This window comes from Balaenoptera physalus, assembly GCF_965194825.1.
Source record: "Balaenoptera physalus genome assembly, chromosome: 16".
In the NCBI taxonomy this organism is placed as follows: Eukaryota; Metazoa; Chordata; class Mammalia; order Artiodactyla; family Balaenopteridae; genus Balaenoptera; species Balaenoptera physalus.
Genome location: NC_138898.1, coordinates 51,677,359 through 51,704,198, shown reverse-complemented (window position 1 = coordinate 51,704,198; position 26,840 = coordinate 51,677,359). Strand labels below are relative to the sequence as shown.

The 26,840-nt window shown below is 54.7% G+C and overlaps 1 protein-coding gene, 1 long non-coding RNA gene and 2 pseudogenes across 8 annotated transcripts in view; all 4 read right to left on the bottom strand.

Moving 5' to 3' along the window:
* Positions 1 to 26,838, bottom strand: part of RAB40C (RAB40C, member RAS oncogene family) — a 30,021-nt gene extending 3,183 nt beyond the window's left edge. For 2 of the 5 annotated variants that reach the window (XM_082431168.1, XM_082431171.1), the window contains exons 1-4: positions 26,714 to 26,813; positions 25,924 to 26,500; positions 9,035 to 9,095; positions 8,489 to 8,549 (exon numbers count right to left, since the gene is read on the bottom strand). In XM_082431168.1, coding sequence (XP_082287294.1) covers positions 8,489 to 8,549; positions 9,035 to 9,095; positions 25,924 to 26,461 — 660 coding nt within the window. In that variant the 5' untranslated portion in view covers positions 26,462 to 26,500; positions 26,714 to 26,813. Of the gene's footprint in view, positions 1 to 8,488; positions 8,550 to 9,034; positions 9,096 to 24,946; positions 25,361 to 25,923; positions 26,501 to 26,713 lie in introns of those variants that run through there. The other 3 variants (XM_082431172.1, XM_082431170.1, XM_082431169.1) reach the window with 3 other exon arrangements.
* On the bottom strand, positions 950 to 3,943 carry LOC309646079 (protein TFG pseudogene; annotated as a pseudogene). Its single transcript has 2 exons — positions 3,934 to 3,943; positions 950 to 3,364 (listed from the first exon to the last, which is right to left on the bottom strand). The product of its transcript is annotated as a protein TFG pseudogene (transcript).
* LOC309645703 (protein TFG pseudogene) lies at positions 950 to 8,481 on the bottom strand (annotated as a pseudogene). Its single transcript, XR_014268641.1, has 2 exons — positions 2,979 to 8,481; positions 950 to 2,390 (listed from the first exon to the last, which is right to left on the bottom strand). The product of XR_014268641.1 is annotated as a protein TFG pseudogene (transcript).
* Positions 9,103 to 24,930, bottom strand: LOC309645708. The gene is made up of 3 exons (XR_014255026.1): positions 20,827 to 24,930; positions 11,170 to 19,943; positions 9,103 to 11,132 (listed from the first exon to the last, which is right to left on the bottom strand). It is a non-coding gene; the product is annotated as an uncharacterized lncRNA (long non-coding RNA).
* Positions 26,839 to 26,840: the final 2 nt, after the last annotated feature.

Below are 26,840 nucleotides of genomic sequence, written 5' to 3'. Positions count from 1 at the left end.
ATCGTGGGACATGTGCTTTGAGCTTTCCTCTTGCGTTTCAGGGCGGCTCTGTGCACAGGGCTCAGCTAGACCCGTCCCTGTCTCCTCACCGTGGCCTGGCCCTGTGGCCCTGGACGCCGTCGTGTGTGGGGGCCGCCTGACTGTCAGGGATCTCGTGGACTCAATACTGCCTCCTCCCTCCCCTTGAGGACTCAGCTGGGGCAGAACTGGCATTTTTTCAGTGTCTTTTCTCCAAGCACGTTGTATTACCCTGTGATCATTTAAAAGTCACTCGACCTAAGACAGGTGCACACAGGACCACGTATGGTGAGGGGCTGCATCGCTACACTACCCAGCAGTGCATTCTTCCTGGGGGGCACCGAGCAGAGGTGTTTCTGAGTTTTCCAACCCACACTTGCTGAGGACTCCAGTCACTCGGGCAGCTGCCCCCACAAGCCGCACAGAGGATTTGCTGCAGGGACTTTCCTGTCACGTTCCTTAGAGACCAATTACTCCATCTGCCCAGCTCTCCTTGTCGTCTGTGCCTGGTACATCTCAGCGGGGACCTGTCACGAGCCTCAGGAAGGCAACTCCAGCAAGTGAGTGTGGCCCCCAAGCCCACTGCCTGTCTCTGGCCTTACATCCCACCCTGAAGCAGTCTCTGCCAGAACCCAACCCCAAGCAGGACTCACACCCCTCCCCATCCCAGGAAGTCTTCTTCATTCAGCCCACATCTCTATCACACACAGAGGAGGAGAAAAGTGCAGCTGAGATGGAAGGAACAGGGCACCCTCCATCTCAAAATGAGGAATTTTAAAGCCTTTCCCCTTAAAAATGTCCTTCAAATTCCAGAAGATGAGGTCCTGTTAAGACAAAGGTTGAGATTACTTTAACCCATCCTGGTGGCTCCTGCTCCCTGGATGGAAAGTATGTATGTATGTATGTATGTATGTATGTATGTATGTATTTATTTATTTATTTATGGCTGTGTTGGGTCTTCGTTTCTGTGCGAGGGCTTTCTCTAGTTGCGGCAAGTGGGGGCCACTCTTCATCGCGGTGCACGGGCCTCTCACTGTCGCGGCCTCTCTTGTTGTGGAGCACAGGCTCCAGACGCGCAGGCTCAGTAGTTGTGGCTCACAGGCCTAGTTGCTCCGCGGCATGTGGGATCTTCCCAGACCAGGGCTCGAACCCTTGTCCCCTAGCATTGGCAGGCAGATTCTCAACCACTGCGCCACGAGGGAAGCCCCTGGATGGAAAGTCTTGCGCAGAGCAGGGCGGAGCTGCCTGCTAGGGAGGAATGCCAGGCCCGGAGGGGAATCGGTTGCTGTGGTGGGCGACAGAGTACACTGACAAGGAATTCATCCTGTTCCCAGGGGCACAGGGACCAAAGCCGTCTCCCTTGGTGTTGGGATGGGGGTAGAGCCACCCGCCTTCCAACTTGGAAACCCCCTTCTAAGAAATAATTGAGGATGTATCTAAAGACCAGCCTTGCCAGATGCTCATCACGGCATCGCTCATAAGACAAAGATCAGGAAACAAACTAAACGTGCGGCCCCCAGGGCTGCTGAGCAGTCCAGCGAGGTGCAGACTCCCTAGGTAGGCAGGCAGGCGATGAAAGTAAGGATTTACTTGAGAGCACCTGTGCTGATCACATGCATAACAGACTGCAAGGTGACAAACACGGATCCCAAACGTTACATACAGGGCAGTTTTTTAAAAAAATACAAGTATAAACACTCCACACACCACACATAAAAGGTTTCCACGGACGTGACCACACATGGAAGGGCTGGACGGGGAATTATTTTCTTGCTTATGCTTCCTATGTAATATTTATTTTTTTATTTTTTGGATTCTATCATCTTTATTAACCTATCAATGTTACATTTTATACATAATATCTAGTTGTGTTCTCAAAGGGATCTACTTTAGGGGACTTCCCTGGCAGTCCAGTGGTTAAGACTCTGAGCTTCCATTGCAGGGGGCGTGGGTTCAATCTCTGGTCAGGGAACTAAGACCCCACATGCCGTGCGGTGGGGGGAAAAAGAAAAAAAGGATCTACTTTAGTACATCGTGTTAATAGTAAAAAGCCAAGTAAGATGGCTGAACTTCAACCTAGCATTTTTTTAAAATAAATTTATTTATTTATTTAGTATTTTTTGCCAAGTTGGCTCTTCGTTGCTGCATGTGGGCTTTCTCCAGTTGTGGTGAGCGAGGGCTACTCTTCGTTGCGGTGCGCAGGCTTCTCATTGTGGTGGCTTCTCTTGCTTCGGAACACAGGCTCTAGGTGCGCGGGTGTCAGTAGTTGTGGCTCCTGGGCTCTAGAGCGCAGGCTCAGTAGTCTTGGTGCACGGGCTTAGTTGCTCCGCGGCATGTGGGATCTTCCCGGACCAGGCTCAAACCCGTGTCCCCTGCATTGGCAGGCGGATTCTTAACCACTGCACCAACAGGGAAGTCCCCAACCTAGCATTTTAATATCCTCTGGACAAGGCAAGCTAGAAAAGTCAATCACTTTGCACACATGTAAGAGTAGTGTTCCAAAATGACTAGGAAGCTGCTACTTTTAAGCAGGGGAGGAAAAAAACCTTTCACTTTTGTCTTTTATTTCCCCAGCAAATTATACTTTCAATTAACAGCAACAATATCATAAAAAAATGCTCTGCTTTTTAAATTTCTGTACTTCAGTACGAATTAAAATAGTAGTATTGGAGTATTTTGGGAGTGTAACTGAGCCTCTTTATCGATAACCTGGTCCAGGTTGGGTATAGCCCTAACCGAAGGGAGGACGGCTACATGCATAAGGATTAGATCCAATTGGTACTTCCAGGAGGTAGAGTGAAACCTGGTCTTGGTTGACAGGCCCCGGGTTGGCTTGGAGCCATACTGGGTTGTAAGGCAGGGGCCACAGTGTAATTAGTGGGCTGTAAGTCTATGGAGGGTGGGTAACTGCTTGCCTGGTACTGCTGAGCCAGGTGAGCAGGCAAGTTGCTGAGACTGACCAGAAAAGGCAGGAGCCGGTGCCTGAGAAGTTGGTTGCTGGCCATGTCGCTGGAATTGCTGAGGCTGTTGAGGTGCACTTGGCCGATACAGCCTGCATACTGAATACCATTCTGCTGTACTGGCTGGGAGGTGCCTGTGGCTGCTGAGTGCCATGGCCGGCCTGCTGCAGGTACTGCTGGCACATCTGACCTTCACTCTGACCTGCTTGAGTCTGAGCTCCTGTACATGGTGGCTGCTGTGGTTGAATTCCTGGTGGGTAAGCTGCGGAAGAGGAAGCAATGCTGTTGCGAGTTCCTGAACAGTCTTCTGCAGGAGCACTGGCTGGCCCTTGAAACCTGATCATCTGTTAAGCTGAACGCTGACAGGACATTTTTATTGATTTCACCTTGGTTTTTTTTTTTCCTTAGATATTTATTTATTTAATTTATTTATTTGGCCACACCGGGTCTTAGCTGCGGCATGCAGGATCTTCGTTGTGGCATGCGGGCTCTTAGCTCCTGACCAGGGATCGAACCTGGGCCCCCTGCATTGGGAGCGTGGAGTCTTAACTCATTATGGAGCGGAGGATTTCTGCAGAAACTATAATGCCTGTGGCTGGCGATTTTTAGTTTGGCCGGTCAAAAAGTTAATTCTGTTATTTCACTAACACTTTGCGGGTTATCACGCTCAATAGTTACACCTGACACACCTGTAAAGTCCTCTAATTTTCAAGAAATGTTGTCTTTGATCCACTTTTCTGCAGAAGCAAAGGAGTTTCATTTTCACTTTCCATATCAGAATCAATCACTAAGGTTTTTTGTCTTTTTGTTGGTCTACTATTCACATCGTCTGAATCAAAACTATATTCTGAAGAACTATCATCTTCTGAGACACTAGTGTATATGTCGCTTGGACAATCAGAGAAAGCATCTGCATAAAATTCACCAAAATATTCTACTTCACTCAAAATTTCACGATGCGTCATTTTTGAAAATTTTACATTTATAATATACACAAGGTTGGAACAAAAACCTAACGGAGCAGAATGTGAATGATAACAACAATCGTAAGTTGTATAATGAACCCATGATCAATTTTAAGCTCTAACAACTTTGCATGGTGATGTTAATTGTATCACTCTCTAAAAACATATTGATACATCTCCGGTCAATAATATGTTAACCGCTAGACCACCAAGGAAGTCCCTCACCTTGGTTTTTGAAAGGATCAAAAGCTGACATACTTGCTGCCATAACCTGAGTAGACTGTTTTCCAGAAGAATCAGAAGCAGCAGGCTTTTTTTTTTTTAATGTCCTTTTCTAGCAGCAGGTTTTTCTTCCCTACCATTCACAGTATCATTTTCAGGAATGTTGGTGGACGGTCCTGGTTCTCCAGGTGGTTCCAAGCTATCCAAAAGTGATTCACTTTATTTAGAAGTTCTATCAGTTCTTGATGAAGATATTTCACCTGACTTGATTCAAGGCGTGTTGGTTGGCAGTTAACATATAATGTCGGTTTCAGTATCCTACTACACTGAATTGCAAAGGTCAGAACTATCAAAAACTGTTATAAGATCTCCACCTTCATGTTTATATTTTATTGTAACTTCATCATTACTCAGAAGATTTCCTCTGAAGAGTCGCTGCATCATTAGCACTAATTCATCATAAGTATTATCTTCATTATGAATGGGAATTCGCTGAATATCCTCCCCAAGTTGAGCTTTGATGATTAGCTTCCCACTCAGATTCAACTGCCCAATCATGGTGGACTCCAGGATGTTCTATATATAAAAGTCTAGAGAAAGATGGTTTGTCCAGGTCACTGCTTCCGCCCCTCCACAGGTCTCCGCTGATCGGATCGGTGCAAGGCTGCCACTGCTGGACTCTGGGGCATTGGGGGAAGGCTGTGCTCACAGCCCACTTGGTTGCCCTCCCCAGGGCCGCCGCATCTTGCTGGCAGGCTCTCACGGGCCCCGGCCAATCACACAGACCCACCAAGCCTAGCGAAAGCTCGGGCCAGTACTGGCAGGTGGGGAAAGAAGAGGGGAGGGCCTAAAAGCTCAAGCAAATGAGGAGAAGCCCATTTCTTGGGTTCAGGCTTCAACTGCACCCTGAGGCTGTCAAGGAGCCTGCCCCTGGCTGCTCCCCCTGGCTGGCGCCAGCCTCTGCCCACCACCACCAACCACCACCTAAGTCTGACAGGGCAGGGTGATGACAGAGAGGTCACAGGAGGAAGGACACAGAGCTGGTCACACTGCAGACAGGGACCTAAGTGATCATGGGCTTGGCAGAGAAAAACACCTAGGGTCGACCACAGGTGGGATAGTTGAGAAACCAAAATGAGGCTCCTGGTTACCAGGACCACCCCCTCAAAGGACTCCAGAATCAGCTGTGTATCTCAAAGAGCCAGAGGAGGGGCAAAGAGATTCTCACTATATTTCTTTTCTTTTTTTTTTGCTTAGCTTTTAAAAAGTTAGTAAGTACTCTAGGGTATAAATAGAAGCTCTGGTCCCTTAACCCCCCCAGGAATCATCTGTCTTTCAAGCATCTCCCAGGCGTTTCCTAACCCAGACTGGGTCATGGTGCAAACCGCCTGGCACCCGCAGGGCCCCTTCCCCACAGTGGCCAGGCCAGCACCTCATGCCAGGCTCATCAGCTAGCACTGCTGTTGGGTCTCAGGTAATGCACCTAATTTTATTACAAACATCAGCGATGAACCTCTGAGTACATACATATAACTCGAGCTGTAAGAGAGAATCTCTGGATGCGGAGCTTGGGCCTAGGAGTGCGCACCCTTATTGTTGCCAAGGTGATTTACTGAGCTTATACATCAAAAAACCCACAGGTTTTAGGTATGAACAGTTTGATGAGTTTGGACAAATATATATACCTATGCAATCACCACCCCAACTAAAGCACAGAGGTGCGGTTTTTAATTAAGTTAGTTTTGGAGTGAGTAATGCATTTGTGTGGTAAAGCTGCCAAGGAACCAGGGGCTGTGGCTGAACACACCTGCCCACGCTCATACGCACGGGCTCAGCCCAGAAGCCAGCACACTGACAAGGGGAGCAGCCATCAAAGCCGCTGACCCACACTCGCCCCACCCAGGCGGGGCCAAGTGGCAGGCTGGTGTCCTAGTCAGCACTCGCTGGATGGTAAGCACGCACCCAGACCACTCTCCATGTGAAACCCGAAACCCTCCCTCCAGGAGACCAGTGCCTGACTGAGCTCCCCCTGGTCCTAATCCAGCTGACCCCAAACCCCAACTAAACAGGACGTTGCCCACCCCTGGATCCCTCCACACGCGCAGCCGGGGGGAACTGGCGCAGGGGACCGCTCTCCCCCTGAGTGGGAAGCGTGGGCCTCCTGGGCCACGAGTGGCCACCTCAGACCTCGGCAACAGAAAACAAGGGCCACAAGACAGAGAGGGCCAGGGGTTGGTCGGTGGCTCTGTGGCCTGGGCCCTGAGAGATCTGCAAGGCCTCTTTGTTCTTAACCGAGGGTAGGAGGGTGACAGGAAAAACAAGACTTGGGAAGACAGTTATGCCAGTCTGCACCAACGGGCCGCACAAAGCCACGCTGGTGCCAACTCTGGAAAACACCAACCAGGCAGGATGGAAACAGGAAAGGTGAGGCACTACTGTCTAGGGAGGAGCACCCACGGTCAGCTTTGCGGCCAAAAACCACCTATCCACCCACCATCCAGGCCCGAGATGCGCACTCAGAATCTGCAAGGCTCCTCCAGCCCAGAAGCAACAAGAACCCCTGGAATTAGCATAGAATTAAGCGCAAGCAACGACACATACACACTGACTGCTGACTGCTCTGGAGAGGATGTGGACGTGGTAAAGGTGTTCCCTTCCCCAAAGCGCATGCTCTGGCGAACACCCAGGTTCTCAGGCGTGCCCTTCTGTCCTGCTCCGTGTTCACATCCGAGCAAGCGGACATCTGAGCCCGTTCAGGTTCAGTCTCCCAGGACCTTCCGTGATATTTCCCAATCGCCCAATTATCATAACCCAAGGTAACTACTCCCCTTATCTCTTCATTTTCTTTTTTTATCGAAAAAGTAACAATGTGTGTGCCATAAAAAACTGGGAAACATTCAAAAGCAAAGGGAAGACAACAGAACTCATCAGTAATCCCATGGTCCAGGAATAATGAACACCTCCCCTCGGAACGTGGCTTTCTCACTTCCTTGTATGTATGAATCATTGTCAGGGTCCCTCCTCTACAGAAGGTGGCCCGCGGGACACACTCCTTGGTGCTCAAGCGCTCCCCGTGCGTCCTCAAGGGCCCGGCTGTGAGGGCCTTGTCCTTCCTTAACCTCACATCCGGTGCCGTCCACACCTGAGGGCTGCTGTCCCTGACCACCCAGCACCAGCTGCTCCAGGTGGAACTGCCAGGTTAACCACCACCTCTGCGGCCCCTCACACCAGGCACACACTGGGGGGTGGAGCCAGAGGACAGGCAGCACCACCGCAGGACGGAGCCTCTGAGCACAGCCTGAGGGTCCTCCACCCACATTCACACCTCAGCAGGGAGGGAGGGGCTCTCACCACTCCTGAGCGTTTCTGGCTCAGGAGGGGGAGCCTGGTCACCTGAAGACACCATCGATTCCTGCTCACCAGGCAGAAAGGACGCCCGGGGCTCCCCATTACCCAGGCCAGATTGAAGGGGTGACAGGCCCCACACAGCCAGAGGCCCTGACATGGGCCCATGGGCCCCCTGGCGGAGCACCCTGTCTGGGGAAAATGGTTGGACAGGGCTGACTGAGGGGTCTCCTCAGCAATTCCAGAAGCCCAGGGGTCATGGCCCCGCCCTGCACAGACAGGGCTGGTCGTGAATCCAGTCCCCTCATGCTGAAGCAGCGAGTGGGTAGCTGGTCTCTTCACACAACTGCTTCTTCCCCTCCTTCCAGCCTTGGATCACACACAGACCCGGTCAGCATGCAAGCCCGTCGAAGGGAGCCCAGTAGACACAGAGAGGGACGAGCAAGTCCCCAGGCCCCCCAGTGAGCCCCCTCGCAGGCCACAGCTTAAGTGCTCTTCCAGGGCAGGCCCCGCCCGGGACAGCCCCCACCTCCACTCCCTGCTAATGCCCTGCCCTTTAGGACCTGCGACAGCCCCTCCCACGGCGGCCAGCTCCAGCTCCCAGTCCCGTGCATGGTCTGATGAGTGATCCAGACCGGCTGGCCCTGGGAGCTCCGGCAGCCTCCTCACTCAGCACAGGGAGAAGTCACCCCTGGTGAACCAGATGATGGGGGATCTCTCCACAGTACGGGGTTCCCACACACCTCCCGCAGCAGCTCTGGGCAGCGAGGGCCACAGGAGCTCGTGGGGCCCTGGCACCCTCTGAAGGCTAAGATCCCTCCACTCAGGGGCATCCTTGTTTGGGCTCCTGGATGGAAGGCTGATGTTCAAACGTAAAACTTCCTTGGAAAGAACCCTGCACATGGTGTCTGACAGCACCGCATGTGTGAGGAGAGCGGCCCCTCTGGAGAACAGCCCCGGCAACACCGCTGGTCTTACCTGTGCGCCCCTGGAGTAGGACCTGAAGATGGTGCAGAACCTCCCCTGGCCCGATGTGTCCCTGAAACAAAGGGGGTTGGGGATGCGGCCCGTGGGACCCCAGCATGCACAGCATGACCCCCTCCTACTCTGCTGCACATGCTGGCCAACCTCCATGGGCCTGGGCACCCCAGGAGACTGCCCTGCGGGGCTGGAGAACCCCAAACCTGGAGCAATTTACATTTCAACTTTGAGGTTCTGGAAATGCCCTAACGTGGAGCCCAGTAAAGGGCGAGGCGACAGGGGCTGTGGCCCCTGTGGAAGTGAGTCTTTGTGGGCAAAGGGAGCTGGGCTCTGCCCGAACAAGCAGCCCTGGGCCTTCTGGTTTCTGCATCACGTTCCAGCCCATGTTTATACAGGGGCGGTGTCAACAGCTAGTCTACTGACACGTAAACAGGGCGCCTTCCAGTCTCTTTAAGGATTCCTGAGTCACTTCACTTGGCTTCCCGGCCCGCGCAACAACTGAAGTGTGGCAGCCAGGCACCTTGGCCGCACAGCCTGACTCACCAGAGTTCCAGCTTGACCCGCCGGCCGTCCAGCAGGATGGTGGTGGTCTTGTAGTCGATCCCTGCAAGGAAGCAGAGGGTGGCTGAAGGACCCACCTGGCCAGGGCCCAGTCCCTGAAGCCAAGCGGAAGTGTGGCTCCAGCCCAGGGAGCCCAGCGACCCCAGCTGGCCCCCCTCTGTGTCACCCCAGAGGCCCAAGCCAGGTACCAATAGCACCGGCCAAAGGGAGGGCAGCTGGTCTCAGCATCGGCCCACATCGTGTGCTTCTCAAAGCTACTGGGTCTTCGGAGTTCTTGGGTTCACCGCAGCTCCCAGGTACTGACAACGGGAGCGTGCTTGGAGCATGATTTAGTGGTATAGTAATGTCTAAAATGCCATTTCTCTGGAGAGGTACCTGGAGAACCTCTGCTTGCCATGTCTTTAGTTTTTATTCTTTATAGTTTTTAAAATTGAAGTATAGTTGAATTATGTTTCAGGTGTACCGCAAAGTGATTCAGCTATACAATCCTTTTTCAGATTCTTTTCCATTATAGATTTATATAAGATATTGAATATAGTTTCCTATGTTACACAGTAGATCCTTGTTTATTATTTTTTTATATTTTTAAGCGAAAAAAGTCAGTCCGAGAAAGGTGGGTAGGAGCAGGGCCAGTGCTGGATGCATTACTTTAGATGTAAGATCTTCAACTGGTTTGTGGGCCATCAGGAAACTTCCTAAAAGCTGTCTTTCCTCTCCCTCCCTTAAGCCTTAAAAATGTCATCAGCTTCTTGGCTGTTTATAACACTTGCTCTAAGAAGGCTTGGAAATGGGCATTTTTAATGCAGACACTGCTCTCACACATTGTGTGTGCGTATGCGAAGCCAACCTCAGAGAGCTGCACGTGGAACCTCTATCCCCAATGTCCTTCCATCTGCCTAACTTCTAACCATGTGTCAAAACCTGGCTCCCACCCATCAAAAGACACTCAACGGAATGAAAACACAATCCACGAAATGGGAGAGAATATTTGCAAATCACATATCTGATGAGGGACTGATATTCAGAAAATATGAAGAAATCCTACCACTCAACAACAAAAATCCAATTAGAAAATGGGCAAAAGACTTTCTCCAAAAAAGATATGCAAATAGCTAATAAGCACATGAACGGATGCTCAACATCACTAATCAGTAGGGAAATGCAAATCAAAACCACATGAGAGGGACTTCCCTGGTGGTGCAGTGGTTAAGAATCCGCCTGCCAATGCAGGGGACACAGGTTTGAGCCCTGGTCCAGGAAGATCCCACATGCCGTGGAGCAACTAAGCCCGTGTGCCACAACTACTGAGCCTGCGCGCTAGAGCCCGCAAGCCACAACAACTGAGCCCGTGTGCTGCAAGTACCGAAGCCCACGCACCTAGAGCCCAAGCTCCGAAACAAGAGAACCCACCGCAATGAGAAGCCCGTGCACAACGAAGAGTAGTCCCCACTTGCCGCAACTGGAGAGAGCCTGCGTGCAGCAATGAAGACCCAACGATGAAGACCCGACGGAGCCAAAAAATTAATTAATTAATTAATTAAAATAAAGAAAAAACCACATGAGGTATCACATCACACCCATTAGATGGTTATTATCAAAAATCCAGAAAATAAGCAGCATTGGTGAGGATGTGGAGAAATCAGAACCTTTGTGCACTGCTGGTGGGAATGGAAAATGGTGCAGACACCATGGAATACAGTATAGCATTTCCTCAGAGAATTAAACACAGAATTACCACGTAATCCAGAAATTCCACTTCAGGTTTATACTGCAAAGAAGTGAAAGCAGGAAATCAAACATGTATATATTTGCACATCCATGTTCACTGCAGTATTATTCACAATAGTCAAAAGGTGGGCACAACCCAAGTGTCCAAAGATGGATGAAGTCCATCTGTACAACAAAGTATTATTCCACCTTAAAAAGGAAGGAAAGGGACTTCCCTGGTGGTACAGTGGTTAAGCATCTGCTTGCCAATGCAGGGGGAACATAGGTTTGATCCCTGGTCCGGGAAGATCCCACATGCCGCAGAGCAACTAAGCCTGTGTGCCATAACTACTGAGCCTGTGCGCCACAACTACTGAGCCCACGCTCTAGAGACTGCGCACCACAACTACTGAAGCCCACGCACCCTAGAGCCCACACGCTGCAACTACTGAAGCCCATGCACTCTAGGGCCTGCGTGCTGCAACTACCGAGCCCGCGTGCTGCAACTACTGAAGCCCACGCTCCTAGAGCCTGTGCTCTGAAACAAGAGAAGCCACCGCAATGAGAAGCTCGCACGCCGCAATGAGAAGCCCGCGCGCCACAACAAAGAGTAGACCCCACTTGATGCAACTAGAGAAAGCCCGTGCACAGCTACGAAGACCCAATGCAGCCAAAAATAAAAATAATAATAATAAAAATTTTAAAAAATAATAAAAAGGAAGGAAAGTCTGACACATGCTACAGCATGGATGAACCTTAATGACATTATGCTCGGTAAAATAAGCCCTACACAAAAGGACAAATCCTGTATGATCCCTTCTACGAGGTCCCTAGAGCATCAGATTCAGAGACAGAAAGTAGACAGAGGTCACCAGGGGCTGGAGGAGGGGGTGGGGAATTAGTGCTTAGTGGGGACAGTTTCAGTTGGGAAGATGAGAAAGTTCTGGAGCTGATGGGGGTGCCACTGAACTGTACACCCAAAAATATTTAAAATGGTAAATTTTATGTTGTGTATATTTTGCCACATTTTTTTTTAAAAAGGGAAAGAAGATTCTCCTGCACATATTCTCAAGCTAAAGAAACACTCTTCAGGGAGGAATAGAACTCAGGCCCATCTCCACCGTCCTTCCTCTGCATCCACCCCTCCCCTCAACTGTCTGCTGATAACCCACTTCTTTGGGTGGAAACTCCTGGAATTCTCTGTCGAACAGGAAGCTCAGATTTGGCCCAGGATACCCTCCTTTCAGTCCTGGCTCTACAGCTGCTGTGAGCTGGGCCCCATGAGGACAGTGTTGGAAACAGCAACTTCCAGGAAGGCTCTGGATGGGGATGCCCATCCTCTACGCAATGTCACCTCCATGTGGTGGACCAGCCCAGCAGGCTCTGGCCATGGGGACTGGACACCCTCCGCCATGGGCAGCCCCCATGAAAGGACCCCGACCGAGGTGGCACCATGGTCCAAGGGCCCAGCCTGGAGCTGAGGGAAGGAGCGGGCGCCCAGGAAGGGCCCAGGGGGAAGCAGGGCACAGGGAGCGGGGCTGCTGCCCTCGCCCGCCTCTGGGGAGGACGCCAGCCTCTGCACACTGTGAGGTTTGCACAGCCGGGCGCCTTACCCACCCACCGCCTGCGCCCGACCGACCCCTTACTCACGACTTCAACTTCAGAAAGGATGACCAGTCCCCACCCTCCAGGGGCTCTGCTCAAAGCTCTGCCAAATGCCCAAGAGAGACCTGTGGGGACAGGCACTCAGAGCCAGGAGCAGGCACCATGGGGGGTCAGATCTGCTCTCCTCCCAGCACGTCCCCCCGCACCTCCCACAGCCCACCAGCTGGGTCAGAGGGCTCCTGGAGAACAGGGTTCCCAGGGAATGGGCCACTAAACCAGTGAGACTCCCGCCCAGGAGCCCTCCCCACAGCGTGGCACTGGCACCCCCAGAAAGGCTGAGCAGCCTTGTGAGGGGACTGAGGGCAGTGGACAGCAGGTCCCCACAGCAGACGGCAGTGTCCAGCTGAGAATGGCCGGGAAGCCGGCCGTGCAGAAAACACGGACAGCCCGCAGGTTGACACACTCCCTCGGAGGTCAAAAAAATCTCAAGTAGGGGACTTCCCTGATGGTCCAGTGGTTAGGACTCCGCACTTCCACTTCAGGGGGCGGGGGTTTGATCCCTGGTGGGGAACTGAGATCCCACATGCTGTGCGGTACAGCCAAAAATTTTAAAAAAACAGAACAAAAAAACTCACGTATATTTTTCATGCGTGCTCTGCCTCTCACCTGCCCACCTCCCAAATCTGGATAAAAATGTACGGTGTGCTTTATGAATCCACAGAAAATACTGACACGGCAAGTCCAAAGAGAGGCCTGCCCGAAGCCCGAAGAGGCAGCATCTCCTGTAGGCAAGGATGGTGCCAGCCAGACTCCACGGCTGAACAGCTCCGACAGCTCTTAGGTCTCAATATCTGCTGTTGCAGAACTTCAGTCACCTCTCCCTCACCTCACCCCACCTGTGCTTGAGAACGTGAGGAACAGAGGTTTCATGGAAAGCATCTAACACCTTGTACAGCACAGGCATGACTGCTGAGAACACAAAACAGCTCTCAGGAGCTGGAGCAGCTGCCCAGTGCGCAAGGGGGCGGGAGCAGCTCACACACAAGGAGGGGTCCCCAGGTGACTAGGCCTCAGGCTCTAGGACTGCAGACACCCCCTTGATGGACACAGGGCTCGGGAGGCCGCCAGGGGCCAGAGTAGACCTCCTGTGTCCCCACTGGGGGCTGCCCAGCCACTTGGCCCCTGGCTCGGGGGTCCCTGCTGGCCCCTCACAGCCCAGGCTTCAGCTCTCTGCACCTCCTAGACTGTCAGCCCCTCTCACCTGAGGTGTTCACGAGTTCTTAAGAAGGTCTTCCTACTGTTTCATGGGGTTTCTGAAAGGAGTGCAATTCACTTGACACAAGAGGCTTTTTAAACTTCTACTGTCCACCAGGCACCCAGCTGTCTCGGGCAGCACCCGGCCAGGAACTGCAGCCTGAGCATTCAGATTCCCACCGACGTGTCCCCGCCGGCTGGGTATTCACGGCGCAGCACCGGTGGCTCTCGCTCTGTGCCGAGACCCTGACCCGCCCCGCACAACGTGTGGGCCCCACCCTCACACCACGTTTTGCAGGGATGCTTCCACCTTGTGAATCACAGGAGACTGTGTCGTTTGTTCGGAATTTTAACGAGAATTGTTCACCATTTTGGAAAAAAAATCACATCACCCACAGTAATACCTATATCAGGTACATTTTTCTTGTCACTTTCTCAGCATCTAGTACAACTGTCCCCAAGCACTGACTTGCTTAACCACAAACGACCTTACGACATCTCACTGCACCCTTTTCTTCCTCCTTTATGTTACCGACGTATGTATACGTACGTGTGTGTTTTAGTTCCTAGTGTGGGTAGAACAGATGATCTACTAACTTCACTCCTTTTCAGGACAGTAAAGGGGATGCTGCAGAGCACTGGTCCTGCCGGCCTCCTGACCCCGTTTCTGCATCGCTGGCCTTGCACCCAGCAGGGAGGAGCTAAGCACCAAGCAGCTCGTCAGCTCTGGGAAAACGTGACAGGCTGGAGAGGCAGGAGCACTGTAATTACCTGGTTGCTGATGCTGCCACCTGTGCAAGAGGTGCTTCAGAGCACAGACTCAGAGATGGGGGAGGCAGAAGGAAGAAGGCTACCAAAAAGGTCACTCAAGTTTCATCTTTTCTTTCTTTTTTTTTTTTTTTTTTCCAGATTTTTAACAAATATTTTCTTTCTTTTCTTTCTTTCTTTCTTTATTTTGTTTGGCTGTGTTGGGTCTTCATTGCGGTGCGCGGGTTTCTCATTGTGGTGGCTTCTCTTGCTGCGGAGCACGGGCTCTAGGCGTGCGGGCTTCAGGAGTTGTGGCACATGGGCTCAGTAGTTGTGGCTCACGGGCTTAGTTGCTCCGCAGCATGTGGGATCTTCCCGGACCAGGGCTCAAACCCTGCATTGGCAGGCGGATTCTTAACCACTGCGCCACCAGGGAATTCCTCAAGTTTCATCTTGACAGCTGCCCACATCCTAGTGATTTGGGGAGTCTACCGGGCACCCCCACAGGCCCCCCGAGACAGGGACACACAGGAGGAAGGCTGAGAGCTGGGTGGCACTGACCAGAAGGACACACCCCTGTCTTCGCAGCCTCCCACATTCGGGCATGGGGCGTCTCCACCTGAGTGGGGCATCCACGGCCACAGCGCCAGCCTCTCAAGGACAACCTGACCTGGTGCAGAAGCCACGTTCCTTGGGCTCCTTTTCTCCCGCACGGCCAGTCCTCCCTCAGGAGTCACACTTCCCACATCTGTTGGCACCAACTCAGAACAAAAGACCCCTAGAAAATTCATCTTCACTCCACCCCTAGGAAATTACAAGGTAATCAGGGCAAAGGGAACAAACCAAGTTAATTCTCAGCTTCAACTCGTGTGTACAAATCAAGACTGCAGATGTTTTAAAGCCTAGTTCTCCATCGCTCCTAGGGAGCAGGAGCCAGTCAGAATGAAGACCACTAGGCACAGCCTGACTGACCCCCGGGTGGAAGCATTTCCCACGTACCTGTCCAGGCTCAACTCAGACCCACCTGCAGGGAATGGCAAGGAGGGACGTCCCACCACACAGCACATCCCCCAACCTCTCTTCTGTCTTTATGTCTGTTCAGTCAACACTAAGTGCCTAACCATCCAGCTACTTTCTAACAACATGAAAAGCCACAGGACAACTTGTTAAAAATTCATAACAAAGAACAAAAACTGAGCGATAAAAGACTGAGTTAGGAATGAAAGAGAAAATGTTAATCAATGCCTTCCTCTGCAGTATTAAATCCAGCACCTGAAACTGGCACGCAGCTCCCGGGCAGCGTGGCCCCAAGCACACGCCCTCACAGGCAGCAGGGGAGCCCGCGGTTTCACGGGGGGGCTGCAGACGCAGCTCGGTCCCCACACTGGAGGAGTTGGTCTTCCAGTAGAGCTCCCAGACCTCGCCTCCTGGACCCAGTCAGGCTCCCCATGCATTTCCAACACGAAGCCAACGCACAGCGTCAGGGCGCTGTTCCCAAACCTAAGACAGGCAGCCGCTGTTCTTAGTGCTACTCCTTAGGGAGGGAAAATAAGGTCTCGCCAAGTTCCCAGAGACAGACAAAAACAAAAAAATGTCTAGGTCCTCTTGGAACCAGAAGAAACTTCCAGCGACACAGGCAGACACACAGAAGTGTCTGGGACTCACACACTGCCGTGCAGGCAGCCCCAGGCTAAGCAGCCCTCCTGGACGTGCCTGACCATCCTTTACGCGTCCTCCCAAGGGGGAGGCCACAGCACAGGCCTCTGTCAAGGCCACACACCTCGCACCACGGTGTGCGTGGAGACAGAGGAGGGTCTCAGAACAGTGTGCGGGCACTAGCAGGTGGGCACAGGTCCCGCCTCCCGGCACTCCCACCCCAAACATGCCCCTCCCGAGGGTAGTGGGAGCTGAGACTGGCTTCTGACCCTTGGAATAAGGCCGAGTGACGACGTCCCTTCCGTGATCACGTTGCACGGGACTGTCCTGCTGCTCCGTGAAGCAAGCCGCGCCAGGGAGAGGCCCGTGGCCAGAAACGGAGGGTGGCCGGCTGTTGCCAACAACTACATGAGCTCGGAAGGGATTCCGCCCCAGCCCACACCTGAGCACAGTCTGTGAGAGACAGAGGCCCTGTGAGGCCCGGCCAAGTCATGCCCAGATTTCTGACCCACAGGAACTGGGCGCTAGTAAGTAGGTGCTGTTTTAGGCCACTCAGTTTGTGGTATTTCTTGGTTGGGTTGAATTCCACAGACTGGGACTTCCAAACAGCAGACATTTATCTCCCACTGTCTGGAAACTGGGAGTCCAAGACCACAGCGGCTGCAGATTCTGTGCCTGGTGGGATGGCTTCCTGCTGTGTCCTCAGGGGCAGAGGGGGCAAGGGAACTCTCCAGGATCTCTTTTACAAGGACAACAACGCGCCCTCCTGACCTGATCATCTCCTGAAGGCCCCACCTCCTAAGACCACCACCTGAAAGTCAGGTGTAAGTGTGTGAATTTGGGGGGGACACACGTTCAGTCCACAGCAGTAACTAATCCTGGCAGCATCTTGCAGAAATGCAAACGTGCACTCCTCCGACCAGCCTGTAAATCCCTACCAACACAAAGTAACAGAAAGAACCTTCATCAGGCTGTGGTGGGAGAGTCCTAGTCCCTGGAGCCTGGGGACATGCTTCCCACAGGGCAGACGGGCTTTGCAGATGTGATGGGTTATGGGCCTCAAGAGGGGAGAGGACCCTAGGTTACCCGGGTGGGCCCAATGTCATCTGGAGCCCTCAGAGGTGGGGACCCTTTGCCGGCAAGTCTGACAGATTAGACAGAAGGAGGGTCCTGACCTGGCTTTGGAGGTGGAGGAGGGGGACATGGTGAAGAGTGCAGGTGACCCTGAGAAGCTGGGACAGCCCTCTGTTCACAGCCAGCAAAGGAACAGGGACCTTGGTCCTACACTGTGACTAATCACTACACCTACAGAACAGTAAGATGACGAGGTACAGCAGCAACACAGAGGGAACGTCCCAGCATACCAGTAACCGATGGTATTCCCCTCAGCATCGTTTTCTATTATAAACAGACTCAATACAGGCTAAAAATCCACCCACTGGGAGGATTTAACAGGAGGTGATCCACAGGATGGAATGCTGTACGGCCCTCAGCATGGCGAGGACGGAAGCAGGATATAGAGCGAACACAACTCTCATACCCTCCTGATGGGATAGAAACTGCTCGACTGCTCTGGACCACTGGGTGGTATCTACTAAGGCTGCACCTGCAGCCCAGCAATCCCCCCCTCACTGCATCCCAGACAGAAACACAGACACTCACTCACCAAAAACACGTGTGAGAATTTTCACAGCAGCACTACTCAGAGTGACCCAAACACGGAAAGTCTCCCAAAGCCCACGTGCAGAGTAGATGAATACACTGCCGTCCTCACGCGTGGAACGCTGCACACAAAGGAGGCATGAACCACAACTACACACGGCGATGTGGCCGAAGCCCACACGACACAGGGAAAGAAAGAAGCCACACACAACTACACACCGTGTGGTTCCGCTCATAGAAAAACACCAGAAATGCAAACCAGTCTGTGATGTAAAGGTCAGCGGTGGCCAGGTCTGGGGCAGGGGGCGTAGTCTGCAAAGAGTGGAGGGAGGTGATGGCTTCTCAGGTGAGTGCACCTGTCAGCACAGCCACTGAACTGCAGGCCTTACACAAATACAGGTTCTTGGTTACATAAATTATACCTCAATAAAGCTGATTAAAAGGGAAAGAGGCTGATGACAGCCAACGCTGGCCAAGACGTAGAGCTACAGAACTCTACATGTTGCCGGTGGGGACTCAAAATGAAAGGTCACTTCAGGACCCAGTCTGACCACTCCCTGTATGGGAAGCAGACACACACATGGCCAGCAACCCCACTCCCAGAGACACGTACACACGAGGATTTGTGCGTTTGAATCTCTCATGTCACTGAACCAGACACTTACAAAGGGCCAACATGATAAATATGTGTATTTCTCCACCAAAAAAAATTTTTTTTTTAATTTTGAAGGATTTGTACAAGAATGTTCATAGCAGCATCATTCACAGTAGCCAAAATCAGGAAACCCAAACCGTACTGATAGGTAAATGGACAAACAAATCAGGTGCCTGTGTGCACAGGAGGGCCACCAGGGATAGGATGGCACTTGCTGCAGTATGCGAATGTGAATGGACTTGCTGAGATGAACGAGCAGACGAGAAAGGCCATGCTGTATGGTTCCACTTACAGGAAGTGCTGGCAAAAGGAACCTAGAGACACAAGAAGCAGGCCAGTGGGGACCGAAGGGGCACGAGAGAATCACACCTAACGTGCTGACCACGCGGATGTTCTAGGGACAAGGACGATCTGCTGGCTCCAGCACCTGCCCTTCTCCAGAGGGGGCTGGCACCACGGGTACATGTGCCAGCCTGCCGCCAGGGCTGCTCAGGAACAGAGAGGACACAGAGGCACCTCATACAATTCAAGACGTCCTTGTACGCTGGCACGCGGGATGGGGAGCAGCAGCTCGAGGGTGGTTTGTGGGCTGGTTTCCTCAATGCCTTAAAAACCACGCCAGACCAAACCAAAGCAAAAGCTTTCTGCTGTCCATGAAGAGCAAGCACACTTCGCACACAAAACCTGGCGAAACATGGATTATAAAAACAAACAAACAAACACAACTACTCATAACCCCAAAACTCAAAGGTTACCATTAACATTCTCCTAGATTTCACTCGATTCTGTCCTCCATCTTACATACATTTATACACTATGTAATTCAACATGCTTTTTTTCCCACTTAACAAGATAACAGAGAGATTTCCCCATATCATTGAATATTCATTAAATATTGTTTCAAACCAGCATTTTTAAAGGCCCTATAATATCTCACTATACAGATATACCATATGTCCCCTGCCAGACCCCTGGGCTGCTTCAAGTTTTTCATTTTTATTAAAAAAAAAAAAAAAAAGCCTTGCTTTTCTCCACTTGTGTCCCCTTATGTTCCCCAGGATAGACTCTTGATCACTTCGTGGAAAGGGAAGTGTCTCACAGCTTTGGACACAGGCTGCTGAGTCCCCCAGCAAGACGGCAAGCGCCGTCAGACTTGCTCTGTGAGGAGCTCCCGGGTGAATGTTCCATCCTGCTGGATTTTAAGGTTAAACATCTTCCCATATATTCTTCACCAGGACCTCCTCTCTGAAGGGTCTGTGTGTTGCCAAGTGACTTGAAGTAAGGAAGATACTGCCAGCAATGACAACATGACCAAGCTGTTCCTACTTGTTGAGGGGCCTCATCACCGCCGACCGGGACCCAAGCTGTGTGCGCAAGACTGTGCGCATTGTGTGTGCCTGCGCATGTGTGTGCCTGTGCACGTGTGAGCCAGTGAGCGTGGGCCACGCTGAAAGGGGCCTCTGCTGGCCACACCGCACCGGAGCCCATGCTCAGGGACACACCTCCTCCTGCCCCAACTACGTCAGCAGGAAAATCAGACTCAGCTCCCAATGCACTCCAGAAGTTTGAGGACCAACAACATCGGACCCAGGAAGAGAGAGAGGCCTAAACAAGGGAAAGCAGAGATCAATGCAAAACAACTGGCTAAAACTAGGGGACTGCTATAAGCCACACCAGCCCAGGGCTTAGCAGGCAACGGCCAACAGCGGCAGGTGGGCAAAGTGGCCAGGCAACGCTGCTGCCGAGTTAGAGCTCCCAAACCCTCCGCGGTGGTTTCTGGACCTAAACACAGACCCTCGGCACCCTGTTAAACATCTCCGTGTTCCAAGGCTGCACAAAGCATCTTACGTCCCTGTTATCAGCCCTCCCAGCGAGATGTCGCACAGACCTCATCTGCAGGCACCCACCCTACCTCTGCCCAGGTGATGGACAACCACTGCCCGGGAAGGTGCAGGCTGGCAACAGCTCAGCTTACGCCCCCAAGAACCGCTTCAGTCCCAGCGCGTCTGCCCAACCCCAGGGACCACAGTGCTGTGCTCTGATTCACAGAACACACCGGGTGGCCTCCCGGGCTCACAAATATGTGTTTATCACCAGCCAAGACCTTTGCCCAGGGGTGGCACTGACTCCCTCGCCCAGACCTGGCACCTGGCTGCCTGTGGAGAGCCGGTCCACGTCCAGGGCTCGGGCCTTCTCCACTCTGTTCTTCCTCTCTGGGGATGGGGGCTTCCTCTCTGTATGCTGGCTTCCTGACACCACACCCTCTGCACTCCTTGGCTAAACCTTGGTTAGACCCCTCCTCACTTTCCTTCCCTCCTCACGATTCTGGAAGACTGTCTGCCAAGCAGCCCTCCTCCTGTGTGAACAGCTTCCCTCTTCTGCGTTCTAGCCAAAGGGCCGTGAAGAGCCGAGGTTGCCTGATCATGCCCCACCGCCTCCATCAGCATCAGTTTACCCCGTCACCTCTGTTCCCCTGTCCCTCCTCTACCTTCTGAAAGACGTAAGTCCACAGCCAACGAGGTCCTGGACATTCTGACCTCCGCAGAAAAAATCGTGCAGCACTGTGGACACTGGAGTCTGCCCGTCACTATCAGACCCCAGTCATGACCAGAAAACCTAGGTTACCACCTTACCCTCAGAGTTCAAGTTCACTTTATTCACTTTTATTTCCCAGCTCATTCCCAAAGGACTTAAAGGGCCCACCTTCCCACATTAAGGGTGACCCCGCACACCCGGTTTTGGCGCGGACGGCCCCACCTCGGTCTCTGATGCCTGCACTCAGTTCCAACGCCCTTCTCCCTAGCGCCCAGGGCAGTAAATCCAGGCCCACCCGCCACCTCTCCCTCCCTTCGCGCATTCCTTCTGCAGCTCACTCCAAGCCAGGGTGCCAGACACTGAGACCTTCCCCACTTTCTCCAAGCGCCTGATGGACGACGCCCTGACTGATGTGGCCCCAGGCCCCACGACACCCTGTGAGCGGCGTGTCCCAACACTACATGCTGCCCGCTCCCCGGCCTGGCTGCAACCCTGCCTCCTCCTCCTCCTCCCCTGCCCAGGCCAGGTAAGTGGCCAGCTCTTCATGGACCAGCCACCATGCACCCTGCCAATTCCAATTCAAACAGAACAGCAGCCGAAAATGCCCCAGGACCCTTCCCACCTGCTTCCCCACACCCTCCTAGGGTTTCCTTCCTGAAACACACTTCTACCTGATTCATCATCCAAGACACAAACGCTCTTGCTGATGGGAACAATGATATCATGTGTGCACGACACAACACAGCAGTGTTGCTAGGACCACGCAACCCCTCGAGGGAGACCAGCTCTGCGCTGCCCTTGCCTGCCACTGAAGCCTTCGCTGTCCTCTGCTCAAACTTACGGCATGTGCTGAAAGCTGGGGAAAGGCTTCTAAAACTGAAAATATTCTAGCTACACACTTAACTACTACCTGAAAATCTAGCAAAAGCCATGCCTATCCAAATTACAAATCAACGTAACTAGCATAATCCGAAGCAAAATCCGTCCCTCAAAGCCTGCCATCCTCTTGTGTAGGGTAGGTTGGTCTTTATACCACATGTAGCACATGAGTACCTCCCACAAAGGGGCAGACTAGAGAAATCTCTCCAGGCATGCAGATGGGTCTACGTGTGGCCCTGTCTGGCTTCCAGAAACTTCTCTGGAAACTGGTGGTTTGCTGTCTTGGTTAGTGGCTGACCCTGGGCACTCTTGGGGCTCTGCTCTGCTGGCACACCCAGGAGAGAGACAGGCAGAGCAGGAGCACTGCAGTGAAGTTAGAACAAATGGGCCTTGGTGACTGGTCCCAGGCCCCAGAGCAGCGGGAGGGGCCCCAGGACCTGGGACAGAGACGCCAGGAGGGCAAGAAAGTGCAGGGAGAAAAGAAAGAGCTCAGCTTGGGAAGCACTGAGGACAGGAAGTGCTGGAGGGGAGGGTTGTGGTCATCAGAGAGAGAAGCCAGGCCCAGGCCCAGGGTGGAGGCGAGGGTAAGGGCCCAAGAGTGAGTGGTGAGAAGGGGTCACCCCCGCAACCACAGTGCCAGGCTCCTGGCAGCCAGACTCTAACTGGGGGAGCTCAGCGCCCAGCTGCCCAGCGCTGCCTGAGCCTCGGTTCTTCACCTATAAAATGGGAGAATACTGGTGCCTCGTCCAGGGTGGTGAGGAGGAGAGGATGAGGAGTGCCTGGCACACATCACATTTGGGCCCACACCTCACCTCAGAACCTGGCACCTCACAGAGGAAAGGCAAACCCAAAAAAATCACCCAGAAAAATGGGTGAGATCCAGACACAGGCACCCAGGCAAGCACAGAGACAGAGAAGGGACTGGGAGGGGTTGCGTGGTGACCATCACCACAGGGGTGCCACACCAGGCTGCTCTCTGCACCTCCCGTGTGCAGCTCTCAAGCTCGCACTGTGGACAAAGCAGTGGAGAAAACACCAGGCGTGCACAGTCCAGCATGAGAGCGTCTGAAGATGCAGTTTCCCTTAGATCTGCACTGAGGACAGAAACCAACTTCCAGCCAGAGAAACACCTGGAACTGTCCAGGGACATGGTGACGCACTGGCACGCTGGGGCGCAGGCACACAGCATCACTGGGTGCCAGAAACAGAAACACCCAGCAGGCCCCACAGGTTCAGGGCAGACCTCCACGCTGGCCATGCTTTGTGCATACCCATCACAGTCACCTTGATCCTCCAGCCATCACACCTCCTTCCTTCCATCCCCCACGCCCTGGGCTCAAAGGAGGCGAGCTCCCACCAACACTGACCCCGAGGAGTGGACAGCGAGGACGGAGTTATGCCCACTCTCTAGCCTTCCAGGACATGGGCACATCAACCACGATGTGTTTTCCTGTAGGCCCCCAACCCTCCACGTGAAGACTATTGGGAACCAGGGTGCGGAGAATGGAATTGCCTTAACCGAGGCTGTTCACCGCCCTCGGTAGAGTGGGAAGGGCCCAAGCATGGCAGCAGAACGCTTCCCGAGCTCCGAGGTGCACCCAGAATGCTGCCTCGGTGCCAACACTAGCCCGGCGCCCCAGGGGCCCACCAGCATGGAGCAGTCTGGCGCTGCGCTGGGGAGAAGCTGCTTCCAGAGCCTGGCCCTCCCTCCTGCCAGCTTCCACCATGCAGACTCCTGCTGCCCGTGCTCTGAGCCTAACTAGCCAGTGGCCGGCTCTCAGGAGCCTCGACAACGACGATGACGCCGCCGCCGCCGCCACCGCCGAGTCCTGACGCCCTGACGCGTGCACAGATCCCTCTCCTCAGACCACTACTGGGTATTAAGAGAAAAGAAATCAGAGCTCCCGAGGGGAGCGAGCTGATGCCCTGACCGAAAGGACTGTCTAAGAGGGGGCTCTCCTCACCGTTCCTGGCAGACGGCCCTCCCGCTGGCCCAGGTCACTATGAGTCCCTGCCGTCTCCACCACCTCAGGCAGGCCTCAGCCCTGCTTCGGTCAACGTGTCACAGGAAGTGCAGCAACACATCACTCCCCGACAGCGGGGACAGGAGGCAGGTCCCCCTCTCCACCTGTGGCTGTGTGTCCCCGAGCACTCGCCGCACCCGGCTGGAGGACCCTCGGAAGCAGAGATCACGTCCTGGGAAACGGCTGCTGCCCTGATGGAGCCCAGGCCCTCACGCTCTGCCGGACACACACCGCCGGCCTCCTGGGCGCGGGGCTCTGGAAAGCAACAGCACCTCTGGGGAGGCAACTCAAGCGTCCACCATCTGCACCTGGAGAAACACCTGGCAGTGGCGGCGAAGGGGCCGGCTCAGCCCCGGAGACCTCCCACTTTCCCTCCCGCCCCTAAAATGAACCCAAGGCCCTGCTTTCCCGGCCTTCCCTGGGGCTGGGAGCATGTGCTCGGGGAGGCGGCACAGCTCCCAGCAGGAAGGGTGCTCGGCCAGCCCAGGTAACCCCACGACCCTAACGAGTCCTAAAACGAAAGGGTGGGAAAGCAGCGCCCACACTCTCGGCCGCTACAGGCAAGCAGTTTAGCAAACAGCCGCCGCTGGCGGTGGTCAGGCGGGACCGACAACAGCCCAAGACACAAAGCCACAAAGGGTGTGCAGAATGAGGATGCCAAGAAGCAGAATTCCTCAGGAAAGACAGCCCAGCCAGGAGCACGAAGGTCCTCGGGGAGGGAGGGCCCGTGAGCCTGGGAGGGGCCGCAGGGCCGCACTGGCCCCTTCAACCGCGGAAGCTGAGGGGAGCTCAAGCAGGTGCCAGTGACGGGTATTTACTGTGTATTTTGGCCACACGTCCAGAAATCTGGAGAAAACGTTTAATCCCGTCAAGAACGGGCATCTTCCTCCAGCACTAGGCATTGATGCTCTAAGCCCTTAGCCAACGGCTTGCCTTTGAGAACACCCAGGTATGCACACCTGGTGTGGACCCGCGACCAAAGAAAAGCCCTTCTTCCTCTGGAGACCCGCGGCCAAATCTCCGCCCCCAAAGAGGCCGCGGGCCCCAGAGGGCCTCGGCGAGCTCGGGTCGCTGCTCCCCCGGCCCCCGCCCGGCCCCGGCCCGAGACCAGGCGGACGCAGGTCGCCGGGCAGCGCCAGGTGCGCGCAGCGGCCCGCCGGCCGGCCTTACCATTACTGTAGGCGTACGGGGACTCGGCCGCGCCGTCCTGCAGGCTCTCCAGGATCTCACCCTTGCCCACGTCGCTGTCGCCCACCAGCAGGAACTTAAGCAGGTAGTCGTAGCTCTTGACCGGGCTGCCCTGCGTCCCCATCGTCGCTCACGCGCGCGCGGGCCTCGCCCGCATGCCCACTGCGCCGCGGAGCCCGGCGGCGGACGCCTCCAACCGACCTGCGGGCGCCGACGCGGGTGAGCGGGACCTGCGGACGGCGAGGCCGCCCCGCCCGCACCTGTTCCACCGCCCCCGCCTGGCCTCTTCTTGCTCAGCCTCAGCGCCGCCGCCGCCGCCCCGCCGCTTCCCGCACGGCGCCGCGCAGACCCACCGCCCCTCCCCGCCCCACGCGCCGCCATTGGCCGCCTGCCACCTCCCTTCCCGCGACCATTGGCCGTTGCCCACGCCCGTCAGCACCACTAGCGCCCCAGCCCCCTCCCCGCTTCCCAGACTTCGCTGCGAGACCTCCGCTCGCCCCGCCCCGTCACCGCCCCGCCCCCACACTGTTGCCATAGGTCACCCACCGCCCCCTTCATGCGGCCATTGGCCCGTGCGCACGTCCATCACAGATGCCCCGCCCCCACCTCTTCCCACGCAGCTCTGCGAAGCCTCCGGTTGCCCCGTCCCATCGTCGCCCCGCCCCTCCCTCCAGCCGTGGCCATTGGCCCTTCGCCTCCCGCTTTCCCAGAAACAGTGGTCCGCCTGCACGTCCGTCACAGCACTACCGCCCCCGCCGCTTCCCGCAGAGCATCCCAGACTCACCAGCAACCCTGCCCACTGCCCCCGCAACTCCTCGGCCCTCGCCCGCCCCCTCCCCTTCACCATTGGCCACCGCTTCCGATCTTCCCAGAGCCACTGGACCGTCCGCACGTCGATCACGGCCCTCTAAGCCCGCCCTGCTCACCTCGAGGTTCCCGCCCCCTTCCTAGACGCTCACCAATCAGGAACTTGGAACTCCAGGTTGTTTGCATACGCCCCCTTCCTTCCGCAGACGGAGCAGGATGGTGGCGGTCCCCGAGTTGAGGTGACGCGGCTGGGTCCAGCAATACTGAACCCCCTAGAAAGCTGTGGCCGCTGCTCCCACAGAGACCCCGGAGAGGACAGCGGAGCCCACCCGGAACAGCGCTCTCGGAAGCCGCTGTCCCCGCGGCGGGGGCGCGGCAAGGGCGTGGGGGGGCGCGGCGAGGGCGTGGCGGGATGAAGGCGGCCAATCGGCGCTCAGAGTGCTCAGAGTGGCCGGGGAGGCGGGACTTCCGTTCCCGCGTGGGGCCCGGGGCCGAGGGGGCGGTGGGGTAAGCTGGGGCGCACGGGGCGGCGGGGTGACGCATGTGTGCTGGCGGAGGCGCAGGGTCCCCAGCGCGGCGGCTCTGCTCTGGCCCCTCGTCTGCCCCTCCCTTGGGCAGGGTCTGCAAGTGACAGCGGGGCTCCGAAGGCCCGACGCTGCGGAACGTCGGGGTCAGCGGGCTGGTGGTCATCCAGCTCCAGAGACGACGGCAGCACCGGCTCTGAGCCTCCTACCCGGGGAAGAATTGGGGTCAGGCCGGGTGGGGGACCCAGGAGGGCCCAGGAAGAGGGTTAGGGCGTGAGGCTCTGAGGCTTGACCAGGGGGCCTCGAGGAGGAAGTGACTTTGGGGTTGTTTACAGAATGGATGGGTTATGAAAAGCCTATGAAGTCGTGCGAAGATACAGTTTTACTCTGCAAGATGGAAAGTGAAGGAAAATAATACCTTTTTCACATATCAGATTGGCAATGTCGCATGTGGGCCAGGATGTGGGGAACAGCTCTCTGGGAGGGAGGTTGAACAGCCTAATAATTCCGTATCTCATTGAGCCTGGAGAAATTCTCAGAAATGA